The sequence below is a fragment of the Cryptomeria japonica genome, chromosome 2 (assembly GCF_030272615.1).
Source record: "Cryptomeria japonica chromosome 2, Sugi_1.0, whole genome shotgun sequence".
Lineage (NCBI taxonomy): Eukaryota > Viridiplantae > Streptophyta > Pinopsida > Cupressales > Cupressaceae > Cryptomeria > Cryptomeria japonica.
Window position 1 is genome coordinate 642,890,601 of NC_081406.1, and position 15,004 is coordinate 642,905,604.

The 15,004-nt window shown below is 36.2% G+C and overlaps 1 protein-coding gene across 2 annotated transcripts; it reads left to right on the forward strand.

Moving 5' to 3' along the window:
* Window positions 1–833: 833 nt before the first annotated feature.
* On the forward strand, window positions 834–3,828 carry LOC131055049 (probable glycosyltransferase At3g07620). 2 transcript variants are annotated; one of them, XM_057989662.2, is made up of 4 exons: window positions 834–1,580; window positions 2,229–2,362; window positions 2,452–2,800; window positions 3,036–3,828. In XM_057989662.2, the coding sequence occupies exons 1-4, from the start codon at window positions 969–971 to the stop codon at window positions 3,720–3,722; spliced, it is 1,782 nt and encodes a 593-aa protein (XP_057845645.2). In that variant the 5' UTR covers window positions 834–968; the 3' UTR covers window positions 3,723–3,828. The 2 variants fall into 2 exon arrangements, with proteins under 2 accessions (XP_057845645.2, XP_057845655.2); XM_057989672.2 differs by having other exon boundaries at window positions 2,235–2,362.
* Window positions 3,829–15,004: the final 11,176 nt, after the last annotated feature.

Sequence of the window (15,004 nt, forward strand, 5' to 3'; positions counted from 1 at the left end):
AATTGGTGCTTATTCTACTTGCTTTGTTTCAGATATTGACAACAACTATAGATTGGTGGTTTTATAAATAACATGTCATAGATAAATCTCATAAGTTGATAAGAGGAATTTTCAACCCCAAAAATAATAAATTGACAGGAGGAATTTCTAACCCCAAAAATCTATAATCTAAAAAGAACTCTTTTTTTTGTTAAAAAGATTCTTATTTATCTTATAACAATTACGATTTTTAAAATAGACTCTATAAAAGTATTTCTCTAATCCTTCCTATCCTTATCCTTCAGTAATGCACCCCCACCTAAGACCACAACTTATGATTAATATTTTTATTAAATTTTTTACATTTAAATTATAATTTGTTGAAAATGAATAACAGTATAGAATAAAGTATATTTGTTGAAACTTTTGAGTCATATATACCTTTTTATATATACATTAAAAATAAATAAAAATTAATATATACATATAAAAAAAAAAGTGTCTCCAATGTAAAAGACATCATGATAGATATCTAGAACGTCGTCATTATGGGCTTGTAGTCCAAGCTACAAAAAAAATGGAGTCGTGAGAAATTGGTAATCTGTGTAGAGTAATATATCCCAAGATCGCGGAAACCAGTATCAGGATAACTCGAGATCAAAGTGACTAAAATTAGTAACTTTCAAACAAATTAACAAACTTACGTAAATTCGAAATGGGTGGAAGTAATTTCATGTTTTCATCCATATCGGCAGAAGAAACGCAGTATATGCAGCTTTTGGCACGAATTTATGTACACCTCACAACTTTGACACGTTTTGTTACTTATGTTTAAAACCTAAGCATTGCATTCGTGGTGTTTTTCAACTACCATTCCACTTCCTCACAATTATTTCACCACAGTGCTCCAAAATTTCAAATTGTAGGGCCATGGGTATTGGAAAAGTAAATAAATAGAAAATGAATGGATTGAAGAAGAAGAAAATGCTATGGAGTTTGGTGGGTTTGTTGGATCCAAGCTATGGAAGGAGCAGCTTCAAAGATTGGTTGTGGTTTTGGCTGGAGTTGGTGCAATTTATGCTCTGGTTCAATCATGGAACAGTAGATATTCTCCCTCCATTTGGTTTTCCTTGCATTCTGCAGAAATCGGGTATGGCCCAATTGCTCCTCAATCCAGTTATGATGCCCACATTTCCCCATCTATGGAACCACAAGGTTTAGTGCAAGAATATGGCAGTGATGCTTCTAAGGATACTAATGATTTGAGCCCTCAAGGTTTAGTGGAGGGAAACAGAAGAAATGATTCTATGCTTGATCATGCTTTGTCCCCTCATGGAGTTGTGCAGGGTGATGTGAAAAGGAACATTAGTTTGGGCTTAGATGGTGGTTCTAGTAGTGCCAAAGGGTCTTTTAATGTGAGTAATGAGGATGGTCTTTCTAACAACTTTTCAGTTGGCAACCAAAATAATGTGAATGCCTCTGTGGAGAACAGTGTGAGAGAGGAATCCCACAATTCTACCAAGGATACAAACTCTTTTTCAGTCTTGAATGCTGTTAATGTTTCTTCTCAGAAGGGCTATAACAGGCCTCAACATGATCAGGCAATTCTGCTCATTTTAGTGCTTTGTATTGATGCGTATTAGTTTTTTGTGGGTGATGATTTCCTGGTTAATAGTATGATCAATCCCTCGGTAGCATATGTAGCTGTGATTATTAGGTTTTAGGTTTGTTGAATTGTATAATATGGTTTTTGATTTCTAGGAGTTGGAGGATTTGGTTTCTGATCTGTTAGAAGTGATAAAAATGGCCGTGGGTTTGGTTGGTTCATCAGAAATATAACATCTGGTTTTGAGTTTACAGATTTCAGTAGAAATATGGTTTGGGATTTTCTCATTTCATTGAAATTGTATGAAACGATTTTGGGTTGATCAGAAATGTAAAAATTTGGCTTTGGGTTGATTAGAACTACATAGCAAAGATTTTTCTTTGATTAGAAATTTTTGTTTGGGCTGATTAGAAAGCAGCAGACTGTCTCGTGTTTAATAAAATTGGATAAAATGAGATGCAGATCGGGGAAAGATAAAAGAGTCTTTAATAGAAATACTGATAAATTACTGAACAGTTTCCATATATTTTGCCATGTTATGAGGCGTTGAAGTCTTAATGGTTACTGAAATACTGTTTATGGAGCTTACAATGTGGAAAATTTATGTTCACATCCTAACTTTTGTATGGACTTTTTCTTGTAGGGGCAGGATTGGGAGAAGATACTTGAGCAACAACTGACATTTGCCAAAAATGAAATTGAAAATTCACCAGCTGTACTTGCAAAGGATCCAGATCTCTATGGACCTTTATATCATAATCTTTCTCGTTTTAAAAGGTAACAATATTTCTTTTGCATTTATTATATGAATCAAGGCTGAATCAATGGAAGAAACTTGAAAGCATCATGGTGTTTAATGGATGCAGGAGCTATGAAATAATGGAAAACTTCTTTAAAGTATATGTTTATAGCGATGGAGAGAAACCCTTTTTTCACAAAGGACCTATGGAAGGCATATATGCCTCAGAAGGATGGTTCATGAAACAGATGGAAGAAAACAAGCAGTTTGTGACAAAGGATTTCAGGAAAGCTTTCATGTATTATATTCCTTACAGTGTGTATGAAATGAGGGTGGGGGTTCATGCTTCTCAATACCAAAACGTACCACAAATAACAATCTACCTAAAAGACCAAATTAACATGTTGGCAAGCAAATATCCCTTCTGGAACAGAACCCATGGCAGAGATCACTTTTTCGTTGCATGCCATGATTGGGTATGTGCCATTTTTCTCCTTTTTGTTCACTGTTCCAAGAAAAAAACACTCACCATTAGATAAAACACCTGCCCAGAGCTTATAACTGCACTTGTCAGTCTTAACGTGTCTTTCACTGCTTGTTTCAGATCCCATGCAATTGCATGGAATCTATGCTCAACGTCAAACTAAGTGCCACCTTTTTTTACTTTATCACTTTTCCTGTTGTCTTATGTTTGGGTTTACGTGCTTGCAGGGACCTTACACAACAGCTGGGCACAATGAACTAAAATTGAATGCTGTCAAGGTTTTATGTAATGCAGACCTTTCAGATGGGTTTTTTCATCTGGGTAAAGATGGTGGACTCCCTGAAACAAACTTGCATGGTTTAGAGCAGCCACCAGCTGGGCTTGGTGGATTATATGCAATAAAAAGACCCATTCTTGCATTTTTTGCAGGGGGCAATCATGGGAGAGTAAGGCCTGTGCTCTTTAAGTACTGGAAAGAAAAGGATCCTGACATTAGGGTTTATCAAAACTTACCTTCTGAAATAGCCAAAAAGAAATCCTATGTACAACACATGAAGGAAAGCAAGTTTTGTATCTGTCCCATGGGTTATGAAGTAAATAGCCCTAGGATGGTGGAGGCAATTTACTATGATTGTGTGCCTGTCATAATAGCAGACAATTTTTTCCTTCCTTTTAGTGAGGTGCTCAAATGGCAGTCTTTTTCTGTTATAGTAGCAGAGAAAGACATACCCAATTTGAAAAATATTCTTCTTGGTATTTCTGAGAAAAGGTACCTTACAATGTATTTCAGGGTGGGTAAAGTTAGAAAGCATTTTTTGTGGCACAAGGATTCTCCAAAGAGATATGATATCTTTCATATGATTCTTCATTCTGTATGGACAAGTAGGCTAAACCAAACACCGTTCCTTGCTTGAGGAGGATGAAAATCTTTATGCATGATATTTTCACCTTCTTCAAGAAATTTATAAATTGTATTTTTTATATCTATATACAAATTTCAATGTATCAATAAATTTAGCATCAAAATTTCAATGTATCAATAAATCATTGTTCTTAGAGGTAGATACCTTCATACCTTTCACATTTAAATATCTTAGACCATCATTTAATTATTTAATAATCTCTTCTACAACTCATAATTAATTAATCAAGTTCATCATTTAATTATTTAATAATCTCTTCTACAACTCATAATTAATTAATCAAGTTGATTTATATTTTCATTATTAAATTTATTTAACTAACACAGATTCCTCTCTTCCACAAATCATAATTAATTATTCTAAGTTGATTTATATTTCAGTTATTAGATTTATTTAATTAATGTAAACTTAGATTAATGAATCTATTTGATATTAGACCACCTTTTAAGGTTTTGGGTATAAGATTCACACCTTTCTTATTTTAGTCTGTCTAATTTAAGATTTCTCTCCTATTCTACCACCATTTAAAGTTTTGGGTATAAGATTGACACCTTTCTTATTTTAGTTTGTCTAATTCTACCACCATTTAAAGTTTTGGGTATAAGATTGACACCTTTCTTATTTTAGTTTGTCTAATTTAATATTTCTCTCCTATTCACTGCTCTTGCTATATAAATGATAATCTTGTTATGATGTTTGTCTAATTTATGATTTCTCTCCTATTCATTGCTCTTCTATATAAATGATAATCTTAGAAATGATAATCTTGTTATGATTACACTACTATTCATTGCATAATAATTTCTTTTAACATATGTGCTTTATTGTAATATTACTTTTGATCACCCTAGCCATTCTTAATTACCATTTAGGATCATATAATTATGGTCTTATTTTCTATGTGGTTTTGAATTCATATTTTGATTTAATTTTTAATTTCGAGATTTTTTTGAAAATAAATTATGTTTGGCCAAAATAAAAATAAAATTAAAAAATTATATTGTAATCAATTTAGGTCAAATTATATTGTCCTTTTAATAATTATTTTAATCTTATTAAAAAATTAATAAAAAAAATATTTACTAAAAAAAATTAAAAAAATATTGACCAAACATTAGCATTGTATGCATTTTTTTTATGAAATGATTTTAAACAATGTTGCATCAGAGGTTAGAGAACACGAGGGAAACATTCTTTTTGGGGCAAAAGTAGCAAGCCACTAATATATATGTATATGTATATATATGTATATATACATGCACACACACACACACACACACACACACACACACACACACACACACACACACACACACACACACACACACACACACACAAGATTACAAAAACCAGAGCAGTTTTTTTGCTTAATGGCTAGTTGGAGATTTCTTCTCTTGCGGAGAAATGTATCAACTTGCGAATCTAATTGGCACCATGCACAATGTTCCTAGGCCCTTGGCCAACCTTCTTTGGTGGTTCGCACTTCGTTTATTGTCTTTGTCGGAGGTAATCTTCACACTTTGGTCTGACCTAGATCTTACACATTTTGTTTTCCTATCTTCAAGGAATGCGATCTTTTGTGGTTGACCTAGATGTGTTCCAAATGATCTTTATATTGTTTTAATTGATCCTTAGAGAGAAGCGAAAGATTGTATGAGAATGATTTCATATTATGTAATTTGGATACCTCTTGGAGGTTCGGATGGACTGTAATCTGGAATGTAAGTTGTTCTAGGCCTATTAGCCTGCATGTACATCGGATGTTGTTAGTTGATTTATAGTGAATCTATGATGTTGCAGATATTTGAATCAACATTTTCTTTATGTTTTGTTGTTGCTTTCGTTGTGTTACTCTGGTTGCATGATATGGACTATTTTCTCTGAGGATCCTCTGGATTATGACTACATCAAGTGGTATTAGAGTTGGTTGTGAACCTTGAGGCATTCCTTTGGGTGAACAGATCGCCGATTTGAGGCAGGTTGTGAATGTGTTCAATAGATCGCCGATGGGGAGGTAATTGAAACTTGTAGTCAGATCACCGAGATGAGGCAATTGCACCAGAGCAAAGGAGGAGATGTCACCAAGAAGGATGAACCCTCGAAGGGTAGAGCAGATGATGGAGGATTTCAGACATGAGATGAGGAGTGAGATCTGAAATGCCTTGGTTGGATTGCAGAGGAATCCAGAATCGGAGGATGAGTATGAAGAGGTTGGAGAGGAATTGGAGGTCGAAGAGGGTGAAGGACTGGGAAGATGAAAGGGAAGAAAGATTCCTTAGACAACTAGCACAAGTGAGTAAAATTCATAAAGTGGAGGTTTCTAAATTTTCAACTATGTTGATTCCGGAAGACTTGATATACTGGATCATATAACTGGAGGACTCGTTTGAGTTTGAGGATATTAGAGATCCATAGAGGGTTAGGTTAGCACAAACTAAGTTGAAAGGGCATGCTTCTTTATGGTGGAACGAGTTGTAGAGAGATAGAGTGGAGAATGGTAAGATGAAAATCACCCAGTGGAGACATATGGTTGCAAGATTGAAGGATAAATTCATTCTAGGAGACTATGTGTTGGAATTGTTTAAGAAGTTGTAGAACTTGAAGCAGGGGAACATGAGTGTGAAAGAGAACACGGAGGAATTCTACAAGGTGGTGATCATAGTTGAACATAGAGAGATGGATAGAGAGAAGGTGGCTAGATACATAAATGGACTTGGATTTAACATTCAAGATGAGATGAGTATGCTAAAGATTTCTATAGTTGAGGAGGCTTACCAATATGCTTTGAAGGTTGAAGATAAAGTGAAAAGAAGACAACAAAATAACCCTAAGGGAAGAGAGAGAGATGTAATGAATAGAGGGCAGATGAGTGGCAGTATGGAGAAGAAAACTACCGAAGATGAATCAAGATCTAAATGGAGTAAAGAAACGGATCAGAAGACACAAAGAAAAGGGAATGGCAGTAGCAGCAGGGAATTATTGGGTAAATGTTTCAAGTGTGGAGAAATCGGATAAAGATCTTATGAGTGTTCCTTGAGGACTGATAAAGGAATCGCAAATAATTTCATAGCTCGTGGGTAAGTGCACAAAGATGGTGGTCAAAAAGGGGGGTATAAGTGGACACTTTTTTTCTAAAATCAGGTGAACCTGAACTTGGAGGAAAAATTTGAAAGTCATCCACTCAAGATATGAAGATAATCAAAGAACAAATATTGTAGTACTCTTAATCTAATTTCCAAACTACTAAACTTTTTCAAAATTGGATAAGATTAAGGGGGTCAAATCCTTCACACACAAAAAACAGACCTTGATTTTTTTTGAAAAATATAACATAGTGTCTGACGTGTGCATCAAAAAAGTCATAGTTAGATTTAGTATTTTGACAAATCCTTTGGCAGAAAGATAGTTAAGAGTGAGCACTAGAAGTTGTGTAATTTTTTGTAATTTTTTGTTGAGTATTTTTTTTTTATGAATTTTCCAATCGAGCACATCCTGAAAAACTAGGTACATGTTCGTGCGCGAAGCATAACGTTCACTAAAAATCAAAAATATAATTTTTTTTTTTAAAATTGTAAAGAATCAAGTGCACTACAATAATATAAAAAGTTTTTAAAATTTGGATAAGTAGATCAAAAGTTATTAAAAAAATGGTACACGTATGTATGTGAGAACTATGGAGACACTAGTAAAAGAAATTCAATAATAATGTCATTGTTGTTCAAATTTTAAAAAAATTATATGGTTAGAAAGCTCAGAAGATGGGTGAAAATATGGTGGAAATTTTAGAAATGCCCACTTGATGAAGTGTAAACTTGGTGATGACAAAGTCGAGAAACCAAGTTGATAAAATAAATCACGTCAAAAAGGAGGGAAATGGAGGGAAATCAAACTTCCAACCCGTAGCTTTGTCATCTAGGCCTATTTCCAAGCCTAAACAGTCAAAAGCGCGTACGGGGTACCTATGGTATAACAAGTGTGTACGTGTTGTCTTTACTATAAACAGCGGGTACATGGTAATAAAGCTAAAACAAGGTGGGCGTGCTACTTTTGTTTAAAATTTGGGAGTGTGTATAATATGATATTGTATATATAATATGTGTATATACATATAATATATACATTTATATATTATATATTAAATATAATATATTATATATATATAATATATTTTATATAATATATAATACATTAAGTATATATATACACACATGTGTGTGTATGTATGTGTATTGTCTCCCTCTCTCCCCCTCTCAAGCGCATATAGGGTCTCTCTCTCTCCCTATCTCTCTCTCCCTCCCTCTACCTCTCTCTTCCTCTCTCCCCTTCTCCCTTCCTCCATACCCCATCCCTCTCTCTTCTTCTCTCCCTCCCCACTCTTTCTCTCTCCCTCCATCTACCTCTCTCTCCCTCCCTCTACCTCTCGCTCCCTCTCTCCCCTTCTCCCTTCCTCCATACCCCGTCCCTCTCTCTCTTCTTCTCTCCCTCCCCACTCTTTCTCTCTCCCTACCCCCTTTATCTCTCTTACTTTATATTGTTGTATTGCAATTAGGTCTACCATGTAGTGGTCACCATTTGTATAAATAGTAGACCTAATAATCCCAAGGTCCACAATTTGAACTTGAGAGGCTATGCTTTCCTTGATAGACTTAGCATTTGAATCAGTGTACAAAACCCATTGTGCATCATCCTTCCACCACACTCCTCTTGTGGTAGGATTGGGGTAATCTTTGGTAATGCACATTTTTTCTTCCTAATTTCTTGTTAGACTATTCGGGTATTTACTTGATTAATTAAACATTATTTGTTTAATTATTTAAGTTCCCTTTATCTCTTTTACACTTAAGCTAACTTTAGGTGCATATAATTAATTGTTTTAATTAATTATTATGTGCAAACCTAGGTTTTCCCTTTTTAGGGTTTCTTGACCTATTAAAGGTTGAGTTCTTTCTTTTCATTGTAAGAATCACATTACATATTTTTGTGAATATTGAGCTCTCTCTTTTTGAGCATATTCTCTGTGTTTTGTATGTTCTTCAAATTTTGCTTCATTGCTTCTCCTTGTAACAGGTTATTCGGCTTGCAGAAGATCTTCAGGCTCCTATAGTGTTGTATTTTCTCAACTCCTATATGGTATCAGAGCTTGAATCTGCAACTACCTGTTCTTGTTTTGAGAATTTTTGCTTTGGAAGCAGATCTGGGGTTTCAGGAATTTTTTTGTGTACCTAGGGTTTGAGTTTTTTTCTGAGCACTTTGGGCCTAAACGGACCTCACCATCGTTCTCAGAAGGCCCGAAAACCCCTATGGTCATATAAAATTCGACCTATTTTGGTTCCTGAGTCTCTGGGAGCCATTTTTTTCTCAGATCCAAGCCGTACGGCCCTGGCACGCAGATCGAGAAAAAAATTTCAAAAAAAATAAAAAATTTGCCTTTTTACGGCATGCAGGCCGAAATTTTCTTTTTAAAAAAAATCTTAAAAAAAGCGAAAAAAAAAAAAAGAGATTTGTTTCTTTTTAAGAAAAAAAAAAAAATTTGTGGCAAAGTTTTTTAGGGCCCCCACGATACCGTACCGTGGGGCCCCTGCGTTGTTGCACACTGTCAGTACGGCCCTGCCGCTGCCTTCCCTCGAGCCCCGTGCTGCCTTTTATCGGCACTTTCGCCGACCGCTGCATGTCACTGCTCCGGCCCCCGCCGGCCAGTCTCCGTCGGCCTCCGCATGTTCCCGGTCGCCGCCGCTGGTGTCCCCGCCTACAACTCCGCCTGACTCCATCGCCCACAGCTTCCCTACCAGCTTCCGCCTCCCTACGTTGTCGGCTGCCCAGCCCGCCGCCGCCTGTCGCTGTCGGTCTCCCCGCCTGCAACTCAGCCCAGCCCCGCCCGCTCCCCGCTCAACTTGCCGCGCTCAGCCCTGGCCCAGCCGCCTCTGCCCGGCCTATTTTCCGGCCAGCCACCACTCTGCCACCGGGCCACCACTCAACCGCCACCCCGCCACCGGTGTGCCACCCACTGGCCACCGGACCACCAACAAGCAACCAGACCCCTTTTTTTTGGCTTTTTCAGGGGGGGTTTGGTTTTTTGGCCCTATCTTGGGCATACGGAGTCATTTTTTCGAGAACGAATAAGCGTCGGAAAGCTAGTTCTAAGGCCGACCTCATGGTGTTGGTAATTTTTTCCAATTTTTTTGTTTGACTGTATTTTTTTTACAGTCAAAGTGAGGTTTCTTTTTTGCACTCTAGGAGACGTAGAATGAGCATCCGAACTCCCTTTTTCAAAAACTTTATATTTTTGGAAAGCTTGTGCTATGTACTTTCTATAAAAATGGGTTTTATTTCCAGATTCTGCTCCATGCATATTTTATTTAGTTTTTTTCTTTTTAGCACTCTGGTGGATATCGTGGTTGTTTTAGGTCCTAGGATCTCTTTTCTGAGTAGGGTGTCTCTGTTTTGATTCTCGTTTCTATTTCCAGTCTTCTTATCATTGTAGCTTGTAATTATGCAAATGCACTGAGATAAAGTGCCATCATGCAATGTTTAGTTGAAATCTTGCATATCTTGTGTCTTGTTGTACATGCACTGTTGATCAAGTGCCATGAGGGGGTTGATGTTTGCCTTTGTTTGCCATCTTCCTTTGTCAAGTGAGTGTTCCTTCCATGACATTCACCTCATGATGATGTGTCTCAGCACCTTTGATGTTCTTGATTCTTCGTCATGCAGTTGTTTTTGGCTATCCTTTTCAGTATTCCTGTCCCTCTCCCACTTCCGCATTATGGGGAGGTTTATCCTGTTGGTTCTAATGCTTCTGTGGTTCGATTGATCAGCTCTTCAGGCATTGGTTTCTCATGCCATCTGTATCTTTGATTTCAGTTGTTTTGCCTTGTTTGCCTCCTGATTCGAGTAGTGTCATTTGAGGGCACTCATGCAGATTACAGTCTTCTCTACCTGGTCATGTTCTAGTTCAGTGGATGTTCTTCAGATCAGCAGTTATTCTTTGACAGAGTTTGCATGTTCTTCATGCTTCAGTGATTTTTTTTTTCCATCTCTTTTTGGAGTAGAGTTTTGTTCCCACGTGGTTTTCTCTTTTTCTCCAGTTCATAGAGATTTCATTGTATTTGGGTACCTGATCAGGCCTTGTTGCCGGGACCCATCTTTATTGCTTTCAATAGTTGTTCTAGGTTTTAGCTTCTCCCTAAGTCTAGCTTAAGGGGGGGTGTTAGAGTATTCGGGTATTTACTTGATTAATTAAACATTATTTGTTTAATTATTTAAGTTCCCTTTATCTCTTTTACACTTAAGCTAACTTTAGGTGCATATAATTAATTGTTTTAATTAATTATTATGTGCAAACCTAGGTTTTCCCTTTTTAGGGTTTCTTGACCTATTAAAGGTTGAGTTCTTTCTTTTCATTGTAAGAATCACATTACATATTTTTGTGAATATTGAGCTCTCTCTTTTTGAGCATATTCTCTGTGTTTTGTATGTTCTTCAGATTTTGCTTCATTGCTTCTCCTTGTAACAGGTTATTCGGCTTGCAGAAGATCTTCAGGCTCCTGTGGTGTTGTATTTTCTCAACTCCTATATTTTCTCCCCTGCAATTCTTAGAATATGAAGTGGTTTCCAAACTCATGGTCTGGGTAGAAATTTATAGCCATACCAAGGAAATCAATTCCGTTGCATTTAACTATCTTATTAGCTTATGTAGTAAGATTGATTTGATAGGATACAATTTAATTGATCTCTCTCTCTCTCTCTCTCTCTCTCTCTCTCTCTCTCTCTCTCTCTCTCTCTCCATACCCAATCCCTCTCTCTTCTTCTCTCGCTACCCCCTTTATCTCCCTTACTTTATATTGTTGTATTGTAATTAGGTCTACCAAGTAGTGGTCACCATTTGGATGAATAGTAGACCTAATAATCCCAAGGTCCATAGTTTGAGCTCGAGAGGCCCTATGCTTTCCTTGATAGACTTAGCATTTGACTCAGTGTACAAAACCCATTGTGCATCATCCCTCCACCACACTCCTCTGGCGGTAGGCTTTGTGCAATCATCTCTCTCTCTCTCTCTCTCTCTCTCTCTCTCTCTCTCTCTCTCTCTCTCTCTCTCTCTCTTCCTCTACCTCTCTCTCCCTCTCTCCCCTTCTCCCTTCCTTCATACCCCATCCCTCTCTCTCTTCTTCTCTCCCTACCCCCTTTATCTCCCTTACTTTATATTGGTGTATTGTAACTAGGTCTACCATGTAGTGGTCACCATTTGGATGAGCAGTAGACCTAATAATCCCAAGGTCCATAGTTTGAGCTCGAGAGGGCCTATGCTTTCCTTGATAGACTTAGCATTTGACGCAGTGTACAAAAACAAGTGTGCATCATCCCTCCTCCACACTCCTCTTGTGGTGGGCTTTGGGAAATCATCTCTCTCTCTCTCTCTCTCTACCCCTCTCCCTCTCCCTCCCTCCCTTTTCCTTCACTTTTTATTTACTATAAATAGTGCATACAGGGTACTAAGCCTATTAGTTCACTTCCCTACCATAACATTTTTAAGGCCTAGGAGTGCGTGCATGGTGCCAAAAAATATCATTGGGCTTGCAAACATTTTAGGGAAGCTAACAATGTGTACATGGTTATTAATAGACCGTGTATGCAGTACTTAGACATAGTTTTAGTTGCCCAAGATCCTTTACGGCCTCAAAAAAAATTTTGAGGTTGTTGAAGGCCCCACTACAACAGTCACTGTTTTATACCTAGAAGTAAGTGAATTTTTTATTTTTGCATGATTTCAAATGATTGAATTATTGTTCTTATTAGTTTTGTCAATATTATTGTGATTGTTTAATAGTTTTGATTCTAAAAATATTGATAAGATGCATATTTATGGTTATTTGATTGTTTATGAAATTTTGTTTACATATATGTGTAATATGATTTTATTTAGGACAACCATGGGAAAGAACAAGTGAGGAATAATGGAACAACAAGAGGATGAAAAGGAAAGACAAAGGCAACGTATGAAGAAATTACATGACATAAGAACAATGGGACAAGAAGGTATGTCATCCTTAACATCTCAATTCGATTTACCAAACGAACATAATGCACCTAATGCAATTGAACAAGAGAAATTTGATTTACCATATGAACCTAATGCAATTGAAGAAAAGACCACATTGAATAATCAATTAAATGATGAACATGCACCTGCACTATTTGGTGAATTGAATGTACACAATGCATGCAATGCACCGATGTTAACACCTCCTAGAATCATTCGTAGAAAACCAAAGTATCTAATTGACATTGATGGGAATATATTGAAGCCAATGCCCAATAAAATGAATGAACGAACTTGTAGGAGAATGGTTAAAAGAATATGGAAAAACTATATTCAAAACTTAAATCAAACCGCAAGATGTCAATTAATTGTTCAAATGATTAAAAATTTGAATTTTAGAGAGACAATGAAAAGTCTAGGCCTAAGATCATCCAAAAGTAACAGTGAAAGAACTATTGTGAGAAATCTATTTGATGCATTGCTATTGGTTCAAAATCATGTACTAAAGATTCTAATGTTACTCAACATGTCATTACATCAACCATAATAAGCAAGAAAATAAAAAAATATTGTTTGATAAGAAAAACAAGTAAGTCATTAAATGTTAGTAGAACAACATTAAGTAAAGAATTATAGAGGCGGGAAAAATAAGAGGAACCTAACAATAATTCTCTTTGGGCATTCTCGAGTAGACTACCACGCAAAGACAAGGTTGTTGTTGATGCACTAAGAACATTAATTGAAAATTTTTGGCATGACAACACAAGAGTTTCTCCCAACCAAAGAGATGTTGTTAGAAGGCGAATCGGGTCTACAAATCATGAGCCACATGCCAAACACTATTTGGATATGACTCAAACAAAATTTTACGAAAGATTCCTTGAAAAGTTTCCTCAAATAAGAATTTCTCAAAGATTTTTGAAATCGCAAAACCTTTTTATATTAAGATTAATCATGTATGCACCAAGTGTTGTTGTAGGATGCATATTGAATTTTCCATGCACTATGATATTTTTCGTCATATTTTTTCTACTTTGCACACTAATGATGTTTTGTAGGAATGCAATATACAAGCACCTCTTAAGTTGATAAGAGAATTTATTTCAAGTGTTCTATGTAATAGACATGATGGTTGCATTTATTATAAGATGTCTTGTTTGGAAGGTTCTTGTTCTATATGTGGTGGTTTGCAACGTTTACTAGGATGTGTACATTTGGAGAGCAAACATGAAATTGGTAGGAAACTAGTTTCTTTTGGAAAATACAAGATAGTCACATATGTAGTTAAAGATGGAAAAGATTTGAAGAGATGTGAGTTAGTGAAAAATGATATGTGTAGCTGAATTTATGAAAATGTTTCAAGAGAAACTAGTTTATGAGTACATAATGCATACACATAGAGCTCGATGGTTAGATGAGAAATTCAAGTTATGTAAGGAACCATTTTCTATTGGAACCATTGTCTCTATCATTGATTTTGCTGAAAATTATACACTACAACCTCAAAATGAAGTGCAATCTATGTATTATCATTCTACACAAGTTTCTATTTTTGTACACATAACATTCATGCATGTGCATGATAGCACAAAGGAGGATAGAAAGGTTGTAAGAGAGTATCACTTCTACATAAGTGATGATCGTACTCATTCATCGGGGTTTGTACAAGGATGCTTTAAATTTTTCTATGATAATTTAAAGGAAAGAAATATACAATACAATCGACACTTAATATGATCAAATAATTGCACCGCACAATTCAAGAAAGCAAGGATGTTTTATTGGTTGACAAGGATGCATATGACAAGCGGTGTACAACATTTTTGGAATTTCACTGAGGCTGGACTTGGTAAGGGAGAGCACAGTGGTGCAAGAGCATGTGTAAAAATAGCCCTAGCTAGAGAAGAAATGAAGTACGAAGGTGGTGATGAGTTGATAGATGTAGAAACAATTGTGTGATGATGTAACTCTATGATGGGTCTTGGTAATCTAGGTATGTCAATGGTTCATAGATATTTTTGGTTGATCACTGAATCTAACATTGAAAACTATCTAGATTGTTATACAGTTGCAGGATCGAGTGACATGCACTCATTTATGAGTTCAAATGCAATCTCACTAGTAATTTATATGATACACATGGTATGTTTTTCTCTTCATGCATGTATTGTATGTGGGAAGAATGTGAATCACAAGAGTGGGTTGACAAATGGTCTTGTAGACCGTTGGTTCACAT